The 23,150-nt window shown below is 34.9% G+C and overlaps 2 protein-coding genes across 7 annotated transcripts; both read right to left on the bottom strand.

Annotated features, from left to right (window-relative positions):
• Positions 1 to 542: 542 nt before the first annotated feature.
• Positions 543 to 13,776, bottom strand: LOC11431678 (uncharacterized). Of its 4 annotated transcripts, none has more exons than XM_024784408.2 (16): positions 13,613 to 13,776; positions 13,458 to 13,521; positions 10,122 to 12,076; positions 9,230 to 9,883; positions 7,198 to 7,595; positions 6,480 to 6,952; positions 6,269 to 6,321; positions 6,063 to 6,170; positions 4,280 to 5,970; positions 3,890 to 3,998; positions 2,793 to 2,967; positions 2,622 to 2,689; positions 2,387 to 2,502; positions 1,466 to 2,308; positions 973 to 1,048; positions 543 to 888 (listed from the first exon to the last, which is right to left on the bottom strand). In XM_024784408.2, exons 3-16 carry the CDS (start codon positions 12,064 to 12,066, stop codon positions 869 to 871), a joined length of 6,729 nt encoding a protein of 2,242 aa, XP_024640176.1. In that variant the 5' UTR covers positions 12,067 to 12,076; positions 13,458 to 13,521; positions 13,613 to 13,776; the 3' UTR covers positions 543 to 868. The 4 variants fall into 4 exon arrangements, with proteins under 4 accessions (XP_024640176.1, XP_024640175.1, XP_003611322.1 ...); XM_024784407.2 differs by having other exon boundaries at positions 13,431 to 13,521; XM_003611274.4 differs by having other exon boundaries at positions 13,458 to 13,529.
• Positions 13,777 to 16,410: 2,634 nt separating this feature from the next.
• On the bottom strand, positions 16,411 to 21,791 carry LOC11438433 (uncharacterized). 3 transcript variants are annotated; one of them, XM_003611275.4, is made up of 11 exons: positions 21,583 to 21,790; positions 21,270 to 21,348; positions 21,007 to 21,117; positions 20,245 to 20,361; positions 19,458 to 19,808; positions 18,961 to 19,283; positions 18,390 to 18,489; positions 18,222 to 18,281; positions 17,741 to 17,827; positions 17,178 to 17,318; positions 16,411 to 16,974 (listed from the first exon to the last, which is right to left on the bottom strand). In XM_003611275.4, the coding sequence occupies exons 1-11, from the start codon at positions 21,666 to 21,668 to the stop codon at positions 16,654 to 16,656; spliced, it is 1,776 nt and encodes a 591-aa protein (XP_003611323.2). In that variant the 5' UTR covers positions 21,669 to 21,790; the 3' UTR covers positions 16,411 to 16,653. The 3 variants fall into 3 exon arrangements, with proteins under 3 accessions (XP_003611323.2, XP_039689995.1, XP_039689994.1); XM_039834061.1 differs by lacking the exon at positions 19,458 to 19,808 and having other exon boundaries at positions 21,583 to 21,791; XM_039834060.1 differs by lacking the exon at positions 17,741 to 17,827 and having other exon boundaries at positions 21,583 to 21,791.
• Positions 21,792 to 23,150: the final 1,359 nt, after the last annotated feature.

Genomic DNA, 23,150 nt, shown 5'->3' on the forward strand with positions numbered 1-23,150 from the left:
TTGTTATTGTGGTATTTACGGGACATTGAAATACATGTATATTGATGGCATATTTGTGATTGAATTAAAGAGTTCCATATTCTTCACAAGGTATTGAATCTAAAAATTCATTTCAAAACTCAAATCTTAATAAATTGAACATATAAAATGGACAAATTAAAATTTATTGGGTTACATAAAATGATTAGGATTGAATTTGCAAGACTAAATGTTTTATATATCTAATCAAAATACACTATAATGTCACTTGTTAACATTTCCCTTTTTATGTTAGTTTGTGAAACCTCTACAAATGTCTAATTAGCATAATTTGTTTGAATGCACAAAAAAAACATTTTACATTGTAAACACGTGAAAATTAATCTCGTTAAATTCTCAATTAAAAATAAGCTAAATTTGTCGACCAAGTTAGATGAAAGAAAAAAAAAAAAAAGCACCAGCATTAATACTCTTGAAAATAGTTTGCTAGACATTTCGATTCTAACACAAATTAATGCTGGCCCTAGCAAAATTTTAAAAAGAAGAGGAAGTAGAATCGGAGCTGTTGGAAGTCAATAAATAGCCAGAGGGCGTGCGACAAATCACCCATAAATTTGATCAACCTACAAACAAGGTAATTTTCATATACGGCACAGCCTACACAGCCACAAGACTAAAGGATCAAATCACATTTAAATAATAATACTAGATCAATATGACCAACCATCTATTGAGCTATATAGTCTCTGCCTAAAACAAAGGAAACAAGAATTTCCATTCCTAGGTTTTCTCTATTATAAATTATAATTAAATATACAAATCTATGCTGGGTGTGTCGTCATCTAATAACTGTACTGCATTGCAAACTCCTTCCAGTAGGTCCAGTAGGTCAACTCTGGTGATTATTACCTGTTACAATTTACAGACAATCAGTTTGAATGCTAAAAGATAGACTAAACTCAACCAACAACAAAAGCACTTGTGGATGCTCACCCTTGGGAATATTACGATTATGCGAAACTGAAGGAATCTTTGAGACCATCAAAGAGCTCTGCAATCCTTCTAATAGCTGCCACAAGTCAAACACAGCATAAGATTAAAATGCGGGGTATAATATGGTTGAGGAGTGCTATGTACACTCTCTAAAACTCACCCTTTTAGAAAATACTTGGGTGACATAGAGTTGGGTGACATTGGCCAATCACAATGCCACAATGCTTGTGTTTCTCTCTCTTTCACAAGCATTGTGACATTGTGATTGGTCAATGTCACCAATGTCACCCAACTCTAAGTCACCCAAGTGCTACCAATAGAAGAGTGAGTGTTAGAAAGAGTGCTAAAAAGAGTGTTCTTAGCATTTCTCATTATGGGTTTACAAAGACGGTAAAAATGGACACACAATTAGGAAAAAGATTAAAAAAAGAATTTCATTTATCACAACTAGGAACAACCACTATCTATTATTAGTTATAGAAGCATAACATACTCTGGAAGTTGGCTGGATCCTGCGATTGGATCTCCGGGGCTCAAGGGCATCAGGTTCAGATGTTGATGTTGTGGGTTTGTCATTTAAAGCCTTTCCCCCACCACCCTTGCGCAGCTTATCACTGGCAGGTGCGAGTTTTCCCTTACTTGCTCTCGATGTGAATGTCCTCTTGGTAGGAAGAGTATTCGTCGAAGTTGCCTGTGATGAAAATACGATTGGTACTTGTGTCGCTCCATCAGTTGTAGAGTAGGGTGCTCTCTCCACCCGACTTTCACTCTGCGAAGCATTCTTCGTATGATTTGAAGAATCTTTGTTCATTTCTGTGTTGGATACAGAGGTGTTTCTTGGTGGGTTCACTCTACCCAAAACACCTGGTGGTTTTCCAAATTTAGTCTTGGGCTTGGAGTCAGCTCCAAGTTTCTCTTTAGAATCATTTTTGGAACTATTTCTCCATCCTCGGAGTTCTGAACCTTGAGGCATTGAAAAATTTGCAATTTTAACCGAATCATTTTTATCGTTAACCTTGCTGCTCCCATGTGCAACATAGTGCTTGCTTACTTCCATAAATTTCCTTTTCTTCCCAGGTTTAGGAACTCCAAAAATCACTTTTGACCCTTCTTTTTGAAGACCAGACCTCACCTGTCTCTGTGGGTCCTGCTTGCTTTCATTTGTGCTGCTCTTACCAATGTTAAACACTATCTCATTTTCAGTCAAATTAAGCGATCTCATCTCATCAGGATTTGCAGACTCTGCAGCATCAATATTTTTTGACATCTTGTCTTTCCCTTTCACCTCTACTGCATTACTACCCAGCTTTGGTCGCTTTTCATGTGGTGTATCACCCTGTATACAAAATTTTAAAACTTAGCACAGACAGACAAGCATGCAGCTGGGACATCATGAGAAGTTGAAACAGAGTACCTTGTGTGTAGAACTGTCATTTGCTCCCACCTTGGAAAAATCAAGCCATTGTCCGTCCTTCCAAATAAGGGATGGGCGGAGATTCCAAGCTCTAAGAACCGATGTTTCTCCACTAGCTACAAAAAACCAATCAGTTTGTTATTTCCAAAATCAGGTGCTAACTTGCTTTAGTTTGGTAAAATAAACCGGGCCTGACAAAAAAAAAATGTTTTATCAAATAAAAGAATATACATACCAGGAATATGGACAGTTAAAGTTGTTTCATCTTTCTTATTCTTTTCTGTGATTACTCCTTCCCGCCAGCTGATAACAAAACTATCACGTTAGGAAACTCCATAGTGACGATATTATATTGCATATACATAATAAGGTGAGAGTTATTGAAGCAGTTGCCGTTAAAGGCTACCTTTCTTGTATCCATGCGTCAACCCTATCCCCAACAGACCATGCATAATCTCCCATAGCAGCTCTGCGTCTCTTTCTCGTTCCTTCATGTTGCAAACTAGTCAGAGGGCGAGCAGTGCGTATTCTGGGTGGTTTGTCTCCTTCACATTCAAGTGAAACCCATTCCTTTAAAGGCCCTGCAAGTGAAACAGTAACTTTTCTTAATTTCATAATGAATGAATACTCACTAATACACAAAAGAAAAAGATACCAATTAAAAAAAGGGCTGACAGGTCAATAGCATTGAGATGTTTACAGCAGGCCATGGGAGATAACACAAACATCTATTTTATAAACACCTTTTTTTTTTTTTTTTTTATTAATCCAAAATGAACAAAATCTATTTTCATAGCCCTAATTGTAAATAAAAGGGTAAATTATACTTTTATCCCACGAAAGAACCTTGAATTATACACTCATCCCCTCTAAAATCAAAATCTACACTTCTCTCCTTTGATATGTAAATATGTACTGCAGTTCAATCTGATTTAACATAAATGATCAATTTAATGGTGGGGAATGGCTCTGAATGATCACCCTTGCTGAATTTCTCTACAATTTCCAATGTCGTTGTTGATAACTAATTTGTAACACTTTATTTTTATTGCTTTACAAACTTCTAAAAATTTGTTAAAAACTTATTTTTTATTGTTCGGTGGTTGATAGGAGTTCAAGTTTCAAACTATACTTTATATAGTTCTTCTATCACAACATTTACAGTCAGGCCATGGAAGACAACATGAACATATTATAACCACCTATATTTCAATGATGTATTCACAAATGCATAAAATCTATTTCTAAAGCTCCAATTATGAAATAATTACTTATGACAAACAAATTCATAACAAATACCAGCAAGTCAGTTTATATAGTTTTGAAACATTTCCATTCCATTGATCTCCTTTAGAAAAATCCTCCTAAATGTACAGAGACACAAGCCAAATCAACAATCCATTGGCTTTTCTATGAATAGCCAAAGATTGGAAATGCAGTCACGCATATCAATAAGATACTTCCAATCTCATCAAAGTACAAGCACGTATAAGCTTGACTAACCTTCAACAGCGACAAGCGAAGTGTAGCATACATAAACTTTACCATCTTTCAAGCTTAAAATATTGCCCATAAACCATGCAGCTTTATGACCTTCCTCGTCTTTGAAGACCTGATACATATGATAGCTTCAGTTTACTATCTATGAAAATTGTAATTCAAAAGCAACAACAATCAACAAAACCTTTTTCACAGGTGAGGTTCACCAAAAATCTAACTTAAAAGCAACAAATTAATTTTCAATGTTGTAAAGAATACATGTGAAATTTGATTAATTGTAGCTAATCATCATTCGTCATCAAAGATGATACTAGAAAAATGAAGCCATTGGCATTACCCTAGTTACTTTCACTGGTTCAAGTTGAAAAAGAAATAAAGGACAACGAAAACAACCTCTACAAGTGAGCCCTCCTTGAAAGTATTTTCTTCAAGATTTTCAGATCCATTCCTAACAGTGAAAGACGGATCCTGTGTTTCAGACTCAGATCCAAGAACCATGTCAACAGGCTTGACTAAATCAGAAACAGTGCGTGCCTGCTGTCCTCTTGTATTCTTTTCATTGATCATGATAGAAGCTGAAATTTCGCTAGATAAAATGTCTCTGTTTTGTGCATGAGAAGTTTCAGGAATATCTCTGACCATGTCAATGTTCACCAGATCTCTGGTCATGTCTTTCAATAATCCAACTTCCCGAGAAGACTCCCGGGATGCTTTCCAACATCCTTCTGGGCCAGCTTCGATCAATTCAATTAATGGCAAAGGATCACCCATAGTTACAATCTTTCCTGCTTGAGATACAGCCTCTGCTGCAAGCTCAGCAGCCTTTAAAATAGCATCCATATTTTCAGCTCTCTTGGTGGCAGCTGAAGCTGCTTCCACTCTCCTCCTAATAGCTTCCTTTGCAGCAACAATAAAAGAACCAGGGCTATTGGGGCCATTAGCACCCTTCAAAATGGAAGCAGGTGTAGCTTGTCCTAAGTTACTAGTACCCTCAGGAAGGAAAGTATTGTTACCTTGGCTGGTATTTTCATAGCCAGATGAAATCAAGGCTTCATCAGCCATCAATTTTGCTTGAAATGCAGCATTCGATGCAACATTAGCAGCGGCAGCTGCTGCCTTTGCAACAGCTGCAGCAGCAGCGATGGCCACTGCTGCAGAAGCTAATTTGGCCTCAATATCTGACATAAAGCCAGAATTTTTATGCTTATCCAACTGATTCCATAACTCTAGGCTATGATTCACGGCAGCAGCAGAAAGAGCAGAAGCTTCCTCTGCATGTACCCTAGCCTCCTTAACTTTCATAAGAGACTCATCCGACAGAATCCTCTTCTCGACAGTCTGATCGTTTTTGGGTTGATCAGCTAGAGGAGATACAGACACAACTGATTTTTCAACACTAGACATTGGCACATTGCCAACAGGGGTCGCAGCAGAAACAGAAGTAGATGCACGGCTAGCGACGGCTGGAGTCAGCGACTGCAAAAGCTTCTGACCATGATCCTCAGATAGCACATCCTTTTTCCGCTTTTTGGCCTTCGGACCTGAAGATTGCTGAGCAGGTGGTACTGTCACGTTGTTTGCGTCAAGCTGCGAATCAGTCCCAACAAAAGTACTCTGTAAGCCTGAACTGGAGGCAGGAGGACCAGGAGTAACATCTTTTATGCTTGAGGAAGGAGGCAAAGATCCCTTAACTGAAGCTAACTTAATTGTATCCGAGGAAGGTGATGCAGAAAGATGGGTGTTGTTGTCAGGCGCAGGAGTTGGAGAACCAATCCATGGTCCACGAAGAGGGGCTTGGGATATCCAAGATGTGCTATGCCCAAGAAAATTTCTCGGAGATGGAGACTGGTAAGGATGCAATGGAGTAAGTGCCTGGGAATAATCCACAACAGAACCTCTTGCAAGAGCACTAGATTGCAGGGAATCAGCAGAGAGAGTTGGTAGGCTCCAAAGAGGAGATGATAGAGGTATTAGGGGGTTAGCTATAGTTGGAGTAGCCTTGCTGCTAGCTCTACCAAGAGGCGAAGAGATACCTTTACCTTGAAGTACACTTTGCTTAACTGTCGAATCAGATGTTCTAGCAGCTGCAGATATCAATTATAAAGAGTTTAAACAATCACGTCAAATAATCAAACCAGCAAAAAAACAATACGTGGAAAAAATCATAAAAAAATACCAGATCTTGACTGCAGAGGTGTTTCTGGGGTATTAGGATGAGATTTTTGACTACGCTGCCTTTCCATGCAGACACGCCAGACATTCTCCCACAGGTTCCTTCCACCATCTAACAACACAATGTCTAGGAACTCAATATCTTGTTTAAAAAACAAAGAAAAGAAAAAAAGCCATGCAAGTAATTCACAATAAATACATAATATTAACCTGTCCCCCCATAAGCTGATATCATATGTGCCTCATCCGGTGTTGTGCCTTGACTGCAACAAGAAGAAGCAATAATTAGGACAATTGATTATCATGCCAGAAAATTTAGAAAATTAACAGCTACATCATGCAGATCTAAATGTCTCCCACACATTACATTAGTATCCACTATGATTAAATAGCATGCAACATAATCAACATTTGAACTCACATCAATGCTCCATAGACAAGGATCTGTGCACGTAATTGTACTTGTTGCAGATCTGAGAAAGGCTGGTGAAACAAGACAGGTGAAGAAGCAGAAGTGTTCAAATCTGGAAGGCTAGATGTTGAAGTATTTACAAGAGAATATGCCTTTGCACTATTGGAATCAATGTGCCCATACTGTTGCACCTCATTTGATTGCATCAGCTTGAAACCGGGAGATGGGCTAAGGGAAACTTTGGTTGATTTATCGCCTTTTTCAGACGCAGGACTTGCATTTTTCATACGACCACCTCTTCTAGCAGGTTCCTTTCCAGTTGCCTTATTAGATGGTTGCCTAGCTTTGCGCTTAGGCGTAGCTTTAGACGCACTAAGAGCTACTCCTCCATCTGAAATTTGTGGACTTCCATGGGAGATATTTGCTACAGTTTTTGTTTTTGATGGACCTAGCTCAGATGTTGAAGGAGATTCTGCCAAAGCCTTCAATAATGAAACAGAGGAAGAAAAAAAAATGCAAAAGAAGTCTATAAGATAATTTGTCATTCATAACGAAACTAACAAAAAAAATTCATCCAAGCATTTCACATAATGATGAACCTAATAATAAAACCGCTTGTAATTTCCCGAAAAAAATCAATCGTGAAATATAAGCAATAAATAAAATACTATTCAGAATTACGGATAACAATTTATTGGCTTGGATTATAAACAACAGCAAGACTTACTATTGATGCATTGTTGGTTGCGATAACAGGGGCTGATTGTCTCTTGCCAACATCTGTATCCAAATCCGCAATGTCCTTTTTGAATAAATCAACGGCTACAAAATTTATCTCAGGAGTTGAGCTTCTCTCATCTTTAGATGCAGTATTCCTCTTTATAACTTGAGCAGTAGACATTGTATTACGTGCACCAGTATTTTTTAAATCAGGTTCTGGGGGATTCCGATTAGCAGAAGCCGTAACTCGACTGTCGTCCTTTTCGGTTTGAGAAGGGCTTCTGAACGTACTAGAGGGACTGCAACTACTATTGGCAGGAAGGGTTCCAGTCTCAGGTAGCTCAACACAAGAGTCGGGCAAAGGAGCAGAAGATGTGGAGTCTTTGTTCCCAAGTAAAACGTCACCTACAAGCAAGTAGAAAGTTAAATCATGTAATTCATATGGAAACGAATAAATTTGATGACAGAAAGAACATGACACGCACATTACAAACAAAATAGCTCAGCATAAGATGAAACTAAATCATGACAAGGTTATTTATAGCCATTGGTAAGGATTGTAAATTACAATGTGGCAGTTATAGACTTGTTTTTAGTCCATAGACATTTAACTAATAGGTTTGTTTCTCTACCCTCTTTGTGGGTTTCCGCTCGTAGGAGTTTTATAATCTCATGCTCAAAGAGATGACCTGCTGAATTTCTCTTTTTTAAAGAGGTTTCCATACCTTCCAGAGCTATACACTTCTTTCCTATCCTGGTTAATTTTTTTTTTTAATAAAAAATAATATATAACGCCTTACATGTTGACCCTTTTGCAAATTGGTGCATGACTATCTTAAAATCTTCTATTTAATCCTTAAACTGTGACTTTTTCATCAATTAGTCCTGTCCAAATATTATCAAACCACGGATGTACTTGCAATTTGAAAAAATAAACAAAGAATAAAAAATTTAAAATACTAATATGTATTATGTACTGACATATTAATAAATGAGTCAAACAAAATATTTCAAAAAAAAAGAAGTTAAAAAAAATTAAAATAAATAAAATAAAATCAAACACTAAAAACCGTAGTCATTTAAAATAATATTTAAATGAAAAATTAAATAAATAGTAAATTGTAGTTATTTTATTTAAATTATTATATATGACTACTAGTTTTAGATTTCGTTGCTTATTTATAATGATCAAAATAAGCAATTTGATGCACAGTACAAATATCATAGAATAGGAAGTTATGATTGTGTATGTGTTACATCACAAGTCTGTTAAAAGGTTAACAATGACTGAGTGGAAGGATTAATTAGCTGAATATCCATATTTCAGGAACTAAATATGAGGGATAAAGTTCACAGTGCCAATTCTGAACAAGGTCAGAGTTCACAGTGTTTATATACTCTTTAACCTAATAAACTCATAGGTAATAGCATCATGATATGAAGGGGTTTAGTGCATATATCATGATGGTCTTGGGCATATGAAAAATTATTGAAATTTCAATAGCATGAGAAAAGAGTTACCTATGGATAAAAATTCTTACTTTGCATAGCAACAAGACATTATGGGAAATCTCTTCAACATGACATTTAATGAATGAATACATAAAATAAGTGTTTCTTTAAGTTGTACGCTAAAATCAGACAGACAGTAATTTGATAATGGACTATATACACAAGTTAATAATCAAATCATTGACAAGAAAACTTGAGAAATTTGAATAGTTGGCACCATTTATTATAGAGAAATGCTAGCAACACACATTCTAACAAACACTTTTCAACACACTCTTTGATTGGTTAAAATTCACATGGGACCCACCAAATTTATATGGGACCCACATGATTTGGTGGGACCCATGTGAATTTTAACCAATCAAAAAGAATGTGTTGGAAAAAGTGTGTTGCTAGTTGTACCAAAAAAAAAAAGAATGTGTGTTGCTAGCATATTATATATGCTTTCTCCGTGATCAGGTATTAACACATCAACCTCATACCAAAATACAAAACTTGAAAGTGGACGAGACAGGATTAGTGGTTACCTAATTCTTTCGAGGACGACTTTTCATGAACCTCTTGTAAAGTCTCCTTATCATTCTTAATAACAGAAATTATGACACCGTCACCCTGTTTCTCTGATGATTCACATAGAACTGGAGGCATACTAATATCTTTTGTGCATTCCTCGGTAACCTTCTCATTTGTTGTTCTTTGCGGTTCCCCAATTTTTGCAGCACCATGAGTCGCAACATCAGGCCTACTGTCACTTGCTATGTCACATATAAAATGTCCGGTAGTACCAGAAGGATGAAGTTTTTCTGCTTCCTTAACAGGACACGGAGCAGTTTCCTGTTCAGAAGACCCAACAAGAGCCGATATTCCAGCTTCCTCTGTTACTGTCAAGTCACATTTCAAATGTCCAGTAGTACCAGAAGGATGAAGTTTTTCTGTTTCCTTAACAGGAGAAGGAGCAGTTTCCTGTTCAGAAGACCCAACAAGAGCCGATATTCCAGCTTTCTCTGTTATTGTCATTTCAATTTCTTCTTTTCCCTCGGCAGAAGGTGATTCAACGGTAGTTACCCTTTGAATATCGTTGTCACCAGTCGCTCGATGAATTGAAACAACTTCACTAGGAGGTGGATCATTCATCATCTCACAGGATGTCAAACTAGTATTTTCTGAAATAATTTGCGATGCTGAAAATAAGATGAAAATAAACCTTAAATTAGGATTATAAATTCAATCCTAAGGTCCAACTTTATTTCTGAAACAATCGTATTAAGTAAGTTCGATCCAGAATCAGTGCATCAGTATGGTAACTATGGTTTTCCAATTTAGGGAAGTTCTTAACATTTTTTCAAATATGGTTCAATAATGGTGCAACACTTAAGAGTCGGTGTAACAAGATAAATCTAATCTAATAAAATAATATACCTGAATTATAGGCAGGTTTGACGTTGATTGATACAGTGGAAGTTGTCAACTCAGATTCCATGCTACCTGCACTAAGAGGCGATGAAACAACTCCCTTATCACCAAGATGGGATTGGGCAACATCAAAATGCATTTGGCTAGAATCAGAAAGAATCTTTGTATTCTTTTCATCATTGACAGAAACATCTTGGTCAAATTTTTCTGGGTCACTTTGCCTATCAGGTTCATTGTTTACACATGTTTGAGTCGATTCACCCACAATGGAAGAGTTTCTTGAAGAAGCCACCAAACTGAAACTGGAAAAACCTCCAACCCTGTTGTCATTATTTCCTTCACTAACAATAGAAATGCTATTTTCCTCTGCAGGAAACATAGATGACTCCAACTTGCTAGATAAAATCCCTGAATCCATGTGGTCACCAGTGTTTAATGAAATATTTTCCTTAAGAACATTGCTTGCACTGTAAGTTTTGTTCTCAATGACATCCACAGTTTGCTGGAGATTGGGACAAATTCCATGACTGGACTTGCTATCCTCAATCACCTGCCCGGCAGAGAAAGAATCATCTTTAACTGAAACCTTTGGTGATATGCAAGTATCTGGTACGGACTGATCCTCCATTTCCGCATCTTTAAGCAAAACTAAGTTTTCACTTGGATTTTCCTGAGACAGATCACGGGAACATATGTCTTCACTGCATCTTTCTTCTTTCTGCATGTCAGAAACTGCAACGGTTCTTATTCCCATGGAATCCTCTAAACTACTTAACCCGGTCTCCGGTCCTTTCGCTAAACTCCCTCCTTCTAAAGAGTCTTGTGGGGGTGTTGGAAAAAGAGATTTATCCGGATGATGTGCATCAACACTAGCTGCATTTTGATCCAGAGTCTGTGTGTCTACAACAGCTTCCTCCTTCATCATAGAAGATTCCACATTTTGATTATTAGTTTGTGCTTGTTGTGAACCTTGTTGCTCATCAACCATATTTTGCACAGATGATTCAGTAATATTAGCTTCCGCCACTAGTGCTGACGAATCATGAGCTTCACCATGACCCGAGATATCAGCCACAGTCTCAACTTCGCTTTGGTTACTAATGTTACTTTTATCATTGGTAAAGATAGTTGGACTACCCTCAGACATAGGCAGGTCAATGTTTTGCAGAGATGATTCAGTAATATTAGTTTCCACCACAAGTGCTGATGAATCGTGAGTTTCACCATGATCTGAGACATCAGCCACAGTCTCAACTTCTCTTTGGTTAGTAATGTTACTTTTATCATTTGTAAAGAGAGTTGGACTACCCTCAGCCATAGGTAAGTCAATATTTCGGAACATGTCATTTGGTTCCGGAATACCTGAACTTCCATCGAAGGAAAATTCACCATCATGACTTTGGGAAATTCCTGTCTGAGACTGCTCCATTCCTACATGTTTCTTCAATCCAGAAAAACTTGTATGTGTATCAAAAGGTGGCTGTAAATTTGTAACATTATTATTAAATTCATTTCTATCATCGGGTTTAGAATTGGAGTCCATTTGCTTAGCTAAGCAGGCCAGTTCATCACAAGCACCCGATTCCCGAGTTTGCCTAGGAATATACTCCCCCTGTCCAACAGATTTTAAGAGCATTTCAACAGACTCTGAGGAAGCAGCCTCGGACCACACATTGCCATACCTTGATATAGAGCAAGATCCAGCAGCAGTTGAATTGAACTCTATGTTACTACCCGCACGGGAAAATGTGTCGTCAATCCACTGGTTATCTTCGTTACTTTCAATGCCAAGAAAAACTTCAGTCTCAACCAAACTATCAAATCTTAAATTTGATTGAAGGCTTTCGTCAAAATCAAACTTAGGGAGAGCATATACTGGAGGAAATTTGGTGTTCCCTTCAGCAGCTAAATGAAGATTCTGGCTTTCAAAATCACTATCATCATAATCCATGGGTGAATCCCTAAAGCAAATAAGTTTGTTAGAATAAGATAAACACCCAGAATAGTGCTCAAACTTGATATAGTTATATGCATGCATGAATGAGTAGGAACATGTGCACAGAGACACATACAAAAGCAGCAAAGTTATTCAAATTAAAAAATTGTCGTCTTCCTTGTCTGACAACAATTTACTACTCAAATACAAAGCAAGAAAATGCATAACCTAAATTTAACGAAGGGGGTAAAGACTTGATTTTTCAGCAATTAATAGCTACCCCACAATTCCAATTTTCAAAGCTTCTAGCAAATATGTACATATTACCTAGCATAGCTTAATAAGAGAAAAACCAAATATTATATCAAAACAATTGTGGTTACCAGACACTGATATAGCTATCTAATATTCTAATCGACAGCCGATGCACTTTGCAGGATGGGACACAAGAGAACAAAGCCACTGGTTGACTGCCTAGTGATCTGACAAATCATTTGGAACTATTACGTGGAAGAAAAAAATCATAAAAAATAAACCTAGATAATTGAAAAACTCGTTATTTTGATTTCATAAATCATTCAGATGGGCTAATCCTCGGCCACTGTAGTATATATTGAGAAAGCTTCTACGATGAAGAAGTCCTAGAAACATCCAGCAGCTTCTAAACATTTGGTGGCTTCTTCATTAGCCTCGTCTCATCCAAAAAAAACGACAGGTTTGAAAAAAAGCGATTAGACTAAACAACTTTTAAAAAAAAATCAGCAACTAATCCCAAAAAACAAACAACAAGTTTCAAATAAATATTAGATCAAGCAATTCTTATAAAAAAAAGATCTGGACCTAAGTAGAGTGTTCCGCCTCACGTAAGAAATCTAACACACACACACAACATTCTCCCCTTCACAAAAATTTAATAACAAACCAAGTTATACCAACTATAATAAACTTAAAATTAACCTGTAGACTAGACAACAAAGAGAATCAGAGAGAAATGGAATAACTAGTGTTTCAACAGAGCCCTGCACTCAACTTAATACAAATCTTTATTTACCGGCATAGACAAAAATTGAGCTGCCAGAAATGAGTCGGGCCTAACGGGCCGGCCCACGAGCCGACATCACTTAATTTTAAATCTAGAACCAATCATAATAAAAATAAACAATATAAATCTAATCTAAGATATACTTTGAGATACTCTAATACAATATAAAAGATGCTAAAATATTTTATAATGTTCTAACATAACATTTAGCAACAAAGTGATCATTTTTCGAATAAAAATGACAAATTGAAATGAAAATAAGAAAAATCATTAACCCTAAATCATACCAACAATACAAAAACAAAATTAAGAACCTAGTGTCAGACATGAACAGTACCAGAAGAAGTTAGGCTAGAGACGCTACCTCCCTCCATTCGGCGATGAAATCCACACCGTTGATCTCACCAATTCCTCAATCGTACAGTCATCTACGTTTCTACTCAGAAAAAAAAAATCAATTCATCACTGTAATTTCAACATCACAGATAAAAAATGGAACAAAAGTGAAATGAAACTCACCGGTGAGATTCGAGTTTTTGCAGATTGAATTAGGAATTAGGGTTCAGACGAGAGTGGGGGGTGTGAAAGTGAAACTGGAACTTCGCAAGTGAATTTTGTTGTTTGGATGAGAATGAGAAAGAAAAAAAGTACTTACACGAATTTTGTTTTTTTGCTAAGGATGTGATAGGAATCAAAATAATTTAAAAAAGTGGTTTTATTCTTAAATAGTTTAGATCCAATGGTTAAAAGGGTAATGTTATGACACGTGTGTGGTGTTGATTTGTTGATGGAAAGTAGTATCAACTATCTAGGATTATAGGAGAAAACCGCTATTTTTGGAAATACAGCGTCACCTTTTGCACATGATTGGTTATTTGAGGAGAAATGAAGGGTAGATATGTCAAATACGTGTCGAGTTTGATGGAGATGGCGTGATCCAAGCGCTGATAGAGATTTCGATATTAAAATCAGGGAATTTCCTTTTCTTTATTTTTGACAAGAATAAGGGAATTTTTCATTTTGACTGAATTATTTCAATTTTTATAATTTATGAAAAATAATTTTAACTCTTAATCAAAAAATTTAATTAAATTCTATAAACATTAATGAATTTATATTTATCAAAGAATCATCTAGAATAATAAAATTATAAAAGTCAAATATAGATTAAAATAAAATAAATGCCAGTTATTAATAAAATATTAAATAATTAGTTAGTATTTTTATGTTTTTTAAATAGTAAATTTTACTTCCTAAACTCTAAATATATACTACAATCATTTTTACTAATTTTTGCAAATTAAACTTATATTAAACGACAAAAGATGTTCCGGTAGAAAAAAGAAGACAAGAAATAAAAAAGATCATATTTTTTTGAAAAGCAACTGTTGTTGACTCCTTACAAATGGTGCGTTTATTTCAAGTTATATTCGTAGATTCTTGGGAATAAAACGATAGAAATATACATGTGTATGTTTATTACAAATTTACTAAATTTTATTCCAGGTATAAAATGTTTTAGGAATAGAAAAAAAAAATGTGGGAATAAAGTTCCCATAAAGATGGGAATAAACTCATATGTAATTACCTATTATAGTTTCTATTTTTATGATTTCCACCATATACCTTAAAATAAAATTACTATATAATACAATATTAAAATAAAATTTTCATCTTTACGTAAACCACCGTATTTGATTTTTTTATCGTGTATGTATAATTATCTAAGAAATCCGCCATAGAATAAAGTTACTATAATACAATATTCATTGATATTGTTTTTTTTTTTTTAAGGAAATTCATTGATATTGTTGTTTAACACCGTTTAATTTTTCATTAGAGTTTTCTCAGATAGTTATACATACACCTTGACAATATTTGCAATGTGTATAAGGATGTAATATGGTGGTTTAGTTTTTTTGTCCCAACCAATCAAAAATAATTAGTTTAATTTTGTTTAGTTCTTGTAATAATTTCTCAGTGTGGACCAAATCAACCAATGATGGTTTATTTTATTTGACTTTTTTAAAATTAAATAAACTGTTTTTAAAAATCTAAAATAAAATAAAAAATCGAACAATATAAAATTTCAATCGATTTGTTCGAGTGATAAGAGACTTGAATATCTTAAGTAAATGGTCAATGATTCAATTATAATTGGTCAAAACTGAATACCACTCTAGTATTTATCGTTAACAATGAATTTGTTCAACTAGTAAGGAGTTTGGGTCTCTTAAGTAAGTGGTAAGGGGGTTTATGTTTCTTAAGTAAGTGTCAAGGGGTTGAGCCCCTTACTTTTTTTATGTGCATAAAGAAAAATTTGTTGGTAGAGAAAGAATTCAACTTATAAATCCTGCAAGTTTTTCATTAAAGATTAGTCATTGCTAAATGATGATCTAAATTACATATACACACTTTAATCTTTGTAACATTTTCCTTTAGCTTTTTTAAGGACAAAAATGCTGACGGAAAATTTTATAAGGATTAAAAATTCTTATGAATTTTTTTTACATGGATTGAATGTGTTTTTTTAAGGACTAAAAATAAAATTATAGATGTTTTTAAGAACCATTTACTTAATTAACTTTATATTCTCATATGAAATTGAGAGCATCCAATTTATTTCGTTCTTATTTTTTATCATATAATAATTTCAATATACATTTTATGATTATTTATATTTTAAGTAATATTTAAATTCTTATTTTTTATACAAAGGTAATATTTAATTTATAAAATATTATCAATTTACATAAACATTATCCATTTATTAGTTTTTTATTCTTCTAAGTAATATTTTAATTTAGTTTTAAGTATTTTAAAAAATTGTGTAAGAGAAATTTGTATTGATTAAAGTGACATAACTATCATTTTATAACGGTATTCGAAGAGATTAGAACTTTTCACCTTACTTACTCTACCGGTTAGGTAGCACCTTAAAAGTATCAAAGGACTAACATGAAGAAGAAAAAAAATAAAGGTCTAATTTAAAATTAAATCAAGAAGCCACATGGGTAATCTTGCTCATATTTTCTATATCTTTTTATCAATTTTTTTTACAGGATCTCACTAGAATTTTTTTTTTTCTTAAAAAACAAATAATAAGAGGTCCTCCATGTATATCAATCCACCATAGTCTGAAACATAATTTCGCAATGTTCTTAATTTTTATTTTTTTTTGAATAAGTTAAACTAGCCCACACAAATTGATATTGGGGAGAATCAAACCGAACACACCCTCAGGTTCCAAGCTAATACCACCAGGCCAACCCAAGTAGGTTCTATCCAATATAAAATTATTGTCTAATATACTGGTATATGCCACAAGACAAGCATACAGCTTACCGCTTCAAAGTTAAAGTAGAATTTATTCATACATGTTAATTAGGTGCACTTATACATATATCAAAATATTAAGGAATGATTTTAAATAGTTTATGTTAACGTTATCTAAGGAAAACAAATATCATGTTATGTTATAATGTACACGAAAATTCTTTAAGCACATATAATGAACTTCCTAGCTTCCTCCAACCAGTTATGCTCCAGGGACAATAAGATCATAGCTTGTCTATTAGATCCTTGGAAAACATGTACCTGAATTTTGAACTGTAAGGTCGCCATTCTATGATCTGAGACGGCTTTTTGTTCGACTTACGATCAATGCACTTCTGTATCGAGTCATGTAATTTCTTGTCAACATTTTCCATCATCCATCCAAGGATATTATCGATATTGATTGATGCTTCTCTAGAAAATCTTTCCACCAATTTAGGGAGAATAACTTTACTAGACTTTTTCACAACTACATTTGCCTGTAGAAACTCTCTCTTGGCAGCATCCAACTCTTCTCTTAGATTTGAAGCCGTGTAAACTTTTAGCTACAGCATTGCACCAACTAAATTATTAGAGAGCAGAAAGTATTATTGATGAAATTGTAAATATAATTCCATGTGATTCATCAATGCATCAACTTGAGCTAGATAAATTATATACACTCAATAAGAATGAAGTGCTGAATAACTAACATTCACATTTCTTGGTCATATTCAAACTACAAAGAAGTAAATAAGAGAAAAATTACCATTGGATCCGACAATGCTCCGGTGCAAAGGGCAAAGCAGACAAGGGGTTGGGAATCAATAATACCAAATTTTGAGTTGATGAGTTGTCTTTCTTCACCACTTTTCTTCCTAAGGGCAGCAGACACAACACTTTCAAGCCACTGCGTTTGATAAAAACACAAACAATAATCAGATGAATGAAACACTGAGATGTAATTTTAGCATCAAACTCTATTAGATTATTTTTTCTTCAAATTCTGCTAAAGAAAAGGGGAAGTATAGTATCAAAAAGTTAACTTAAGGTCCTAATGAAGGTCTAAACATCTCACTCGCGTAAAAAACACTGTCGTCGAGATGTCTTTCTGTGGCAACATAGTATCCGTGATTGTAAATCTTGGAAGCCCAAAAAAAAGAAAATAGATTTAGAGGTTGATCTATTTACACAGATCAATATATTCCACCATTAGACTTTGTTCATCCATGTATAGTTCTGACAACAATTCACATGTGTGTGTATGTTTGAATATATATGTATGTACATTTATATGGGTGTCATGTTTTTACAATAGGCACAAAGGAGTACCCGTCCAAGGCGAGGTGTTCGGAAACAAAATATTGCTTGCTCTATGGTATTTGCACTTATAATATGACCACCAATGTTGTAAGCAGCCTGCACTACACAATTGTACTTGTTAATTCATTTTGAGTGTGATGTATTGATATAACTTTTATTTAAAAAAAAAAGGATGTTTTCAAAAATAAAGGCGTATCATTGAGAAAAATCAGTGTAAGACTATAACATCACATGTCAAAGAAAGTTATCTCGGAACGAAGGAAGATTTTAGTTGTTGTTCCTTGTAAATGCAGCAATTTCTTTATAATCCGACTAATTGAAAAATGAAATACCAACGAGAAATAAACAAGTTACTTGGTTATGCTCCTAGACTTTTTGTCACAGTAAAGCTTGTCAAGAACACTTTGGAGAAAGTATGTAAATAACCCTTCTTAAGTTTCAATAACATCAATGTATTAGATGATATCTTCATCAAATAAAGAAATACTACCTTGTGAAACAAGGCCAACCTCCTTAGAGAGCTTTGGGGAATTCCATATGCTAAATGTGCCTGTCAGCAGGAAAAGGAAGTTATATGTGCTGAAAATTGGTAGAGGAAGTTATATGTGCTGAAAATTGGTAAATCAAAACCATGGAGATTCATGAGTGTGAATATTACATGCATCACAAGAGCATTATGAACGTTGATCCAGAACACAATTTTTCGATCACATTCCATTTGACTGATATTCACCCTTTCGAGCTGTTCAACTAGAATTCTGAAGGAAACGAGATAAATGTGTTAAAGTCAACAGTCCAAAAGGAATGTCAGTATAAATATGTATATGCTTTTTTTTTAACACACTTCATGTGGGTTTCAGAAGACTTAATAATATGAAGATGCCCTAGTAGTCTGATTATTTTGAAATAGAAAAAAGGTATTGATAAGAAGATGTCCAGAAAAGAATCTCTGATAAAAGGGGGAAAATCTAGAAATGAATAGTACATATTGCAATGAAATGTATAATAGAAGGTAGTTGTAAATCACTTGTGCGAAGATTACCAAGGAGCTACTAGTTGTCAAGTTCTATTTTCCGAATAAAGAATCAATCTCAAGGCACGTGTGCTACCTTTAGCTTATTTATAGATGCATATTATCACCCCAAAAAAATATATCTAGAAAATTATTTGAATTTTGACACTCAGTCATATGTTTAACACCGTTTTGAAATTATATCCAAAGAACCAACCTGTAGTTGTCCATGGCGTAAGAAGCATGAGAAGAATGACGTTTTCTTGTAGCTATCCAAGATATTTCCACTGCAGATTTACAAGAACAGTCTTGATCCTCTACAATACTGTGTCGAGGCTGTATGGCATTGGTGGAGGACCTTGACAATATTGGTGACCTACTGTTTTCAGCGTTGACAGATTTTGCACTACGAAGCCAGCAATACATAGTTGCCATACACTTCATCATCTCCTCAGAAAGCCTACTTGGGCACTGGTGTAGATGGTCTTTTAAAGCTCGCAATACAGGAGCTTTCTCAATCGAAGAAAACTTCTCGTGAACCTAACATAGGATTAAGGTGAGAATGTTGGATAGGACAAATATCAGAAGAGCAACTATAGTATACAAGTTCCATCTGTAGTATGATATTATATATAAACCGTTTTTTCCATTTTGAGTTAATTAATGCAAATGAAACAAGCAACTAGAAACATTGGGATACGTAATGTATCTAACCTTGGTGGTGGAATCGGGACAAGTCCTTCCAAAATAAACTTTGTCTTTTCCACTTGATAAAGGAGCATGACTTGATCCAAAGATTCTATTCTTCAAATCGTTATTTGAAATAAGAGCTTGCAGGGGTCGCAAGGGGAAGTTTTTTGATGAACAGAAAGCGCTTGAAATTATGCTTGGGTGCTTCCTTGATTCTTGTTTTGAATGAGCAGGTGAAGCCACACTAGAACTTTGTTCAGAAGGTGGCCGGCTAACACACTGTTCAAAAATATTCCTGTACATAGCAAGAACATGCTGTTCGCGGCTTGTAACCTCTTCTTCAAGCAACTCAATTTCAGTAATCAAGTCTTTTGTCTAAAAAAGGGAAAAATTAGAAATAATTAATTTCACACAACATGAACTTATAGGAACCATAGCTTTCATGAAAATATTATGTTGTGCAATGGCATCCCCTTGCCAATCAGTATTTAAAATTTCAGGAACGAGTCTCTTTATGATTATCGGCTATCATCAAACTACCATTCTTTACATTAGAATTAGCTCCTTTGGTTCTAACTCCTAACAGCTTAGTTGTGAATGTCTTATTCATTGTTGAGTCCAGTTTATCAATGAAGAACCAAATTGAAATGAAAGCTTACGCATTTTGGCAAAGGCCAATAGTGGTTTATGTCTCAACCACACCTACTCATAGTTTTTTTTTTTCAATACACCTACTCATATCTTAGCATCTTCAAATGTTAAAAGAGTGCAGGCCCGTTGGCCATTACCTGAATAGAAAATGTCAAATTACCTGAGAAGCAAAGTGTCTGTGTCCAGGTGATAAAGTACTTGAGGCTCGGCCCATTGCTCTCTCGAGCAAGATGCGCATGGATTTCTCCTTCTGTAGGTGTAGCTGTAGCTGCTCAACCTGCATATCAACATAGGAACTCCAGGAATCAGTAAAATACTATGCCATGGTCATCGTACAGAAAACAAGAACCTATACTATCTTTAGTTATCTTTTCAGAATTAAAGCTCAACGTTTTTCTTCCCAGATGTTTCAGAACCTAAATACACAATACACATCTCCGAAATTAACAAGGAATATGGTTTTATAACCATTACTTTCTATTTTTTTCCATGGTGATTTCACTTAAGACGCTTCTAAGGTTTGCTTTATTGATATAGGCTGTTTCAGAAATTTTCTCTTTGATCCCACAATATAGTGAAAAGAGTATGCCAAATTGATTTAGTGAAACACATGATATCAATAAGTTGCAGGTAGATATAACTAATTTCTTTCCCTTGTTAAGGCCATTCAAACGGTGATTCATCGCATTGTGGGGGATTGACTCTTTCTGCGAGAGCCAACCACCATTGGCTTTTACCCCTTTTAAATTGAACTTGTGTTATGCCTTAAAATATAGAAAATATAAGATGAACTTGATTTCATAGCAAGTTTGTTGGAAGTATAAATTTGAACTTATGTTATCTCGGTCTATGGAAAGTTGAACGGAATAGTTCAGAGGTAATATTGCAGTTAGGAATCTATAAATGAATATATGTAGCTTACATCTTGTTCCAAGGATGCTCTATGATTTGAAGAAGCATTCTTGTTTATACAATTGTGGTTGTCATGCAATGGAGTTTGTATCCTAGAAGCCCTTGCTGAAAGTGGCGAGGCCTGTTAAAATCATGGCAAAACCAACGAATCGTTTCAACTCACATTCAGAAAACACCCAAGGCCAACACAGTGCATGTGTCATAAAATCATTGTTTTCACAATCTTAAATATCACAGTTTAAAAGTAAAAACTGCATTATAGAAAGAACTCACCAGAAACTCATCTTGGTCTTTCCCTATGGAACGCAAAACACCACCGCCTCTTGAGAATTTCGAGTTCCTATCAGAAGCACTGAAAAATGCACGCGCGCACACACGCACAAATGCTATGCCATATTATAATGAAGCAATACAAAAATGATAACCTCAATTTGTCTAGCATGTTTGGTATCACGGTGACACATGATTTTGTTGCAGCGCCAAACTCAGTATGATACCAAACAAGCACTTTAAAAAACATGATAAACAATATATTTACAACAATTTGAACAAACAAAGAAACAAACTGTATAGTTAAACACAAAACCTGTTGGATCGTTTGTGTCGAGGTTGGTGTCGAGAACTTGCAGTGTTACCAACATATCCAGCACTTGCTTCTGCATCATTCATCATTATTTTGAAGTTGACATGAATGAATGATAACAAAAATAAAGAGAGAAATGTATGAATGTATGTAAATGGAAGGAAGTGTGGGCCTGAAGAGAGGAAGAAAGTGAAATGAAATAAATGGTTACTACCTAAAGACTGCGATACTCAGATCAGACAAAGTAGTTGCTGTTGCTGTTGATGTGGTCACAGTTAAAATTGAATTCGATGAACAATGAGTAGTTGAGTGCATTCAATGTTGCTACTCAGTGGTAATTCATTCACACTGAGCCACTTTCATTCATTTTTCAAACCAAGGTACTATTGGTTTTTGTGCATTTTTCACTCATAATTCCCCTCTGCTAAAACTAACCCGTTTTTTAAAGTTCATAAGAAGTTTCTTTTGATGTATGTCATTGACATATCAAATGATTTTTAATTAATGTCAAATGTAATAGATATGATCTATATTATAATATCTTTCAATCAAATGGTTGATTTTGTAATACGGTTGTCTGGTAAGGAATTATCATCATAGCTACTATGACATATTTCCGTTGTATTTATAGTTTGAATGATCAAAGGATGATTGGATGATAAAAGATCATGAATTCTAAGTTCTAGTCAATTCACTAAGCGAGTTGAGAGCGAGCCAAAGTGAGTTGGAAGCGAATCAAATGAGAAAGTTGAAGGTATTCTATGAAGAAAATTCGCTTAGAAAATTAAGACATCTTTAGTGATTTCGGGGATGAGCTAACATTACCTTTCTATGAAGAAACGTCAATTTACTAAGTGAGCCTCTCATTCTCTTAGCGAATTTTCACTTCCCTTATTTGTGTAAGGAAAATGTTACATAGACACCTTTTAATTGCATACACCCTTGTACACCCCATATATTAGGAAGAGAGAAGAGAAGAAGAAAGAGAAAGTGTACTTGTGCGGGGTCCATATGGCCACATGTCAGATTTTTGTGTGGGTGTCAAGGGGTGTATTGCCACCTAAGGGTGTTTATGTATCATAACTCTTTGTGTAAATAGCAACCTAGATCACAAAATAAGGGATTTTTTTTTTTTTTTTTTAACATTTTTTGGGTTCTAAACTAGAGAGCGACCATGGGAGAGAAGAAACAAGTTTGAAGAAACTTCAGGGATCAACATCAATTATCATTCCATCTCTTCTTGATATGTATTATAAGGCTAATATGCTTAATTAGCTAATTTTCTCTATCGTTGGGATTAAGGTCCCGTTTGGATTGATTTATTTTGAGTTTATATGGGCTTATCTACTCCCATAAGTCTTTTTAAAGGTGTTTGGATAAATAAATAAAAATAGCTTATCATAGTTTCATAAGCTGCTTATGCCATATTTTAATAAGCCTAAATTTTCAGCTTACCCTCCAGCTTAAAAAGGAGCTTATGAATTTATGTAACCTCCTTCGATTCTCTCTGGATCCACTTTTTCAAAACATATATTTTAATTTTTTTGTTTTTGTTTTTAGAAACAAACATA

This window comes from Medicago truncatula, chromosome 5, assembly GCF_003473485.1.
Source record: "Medicago truncatula cultivar Jemalong A17 chromosome 5, MtrunA17r5.0-ANR, whole genome shotgun sequence".
NCBI lineage: Eukaryota > Viridiplantae > Streptophyta > Magnoliopsida > Fabales > Fabaceae > Medicago > Medicago truncatula.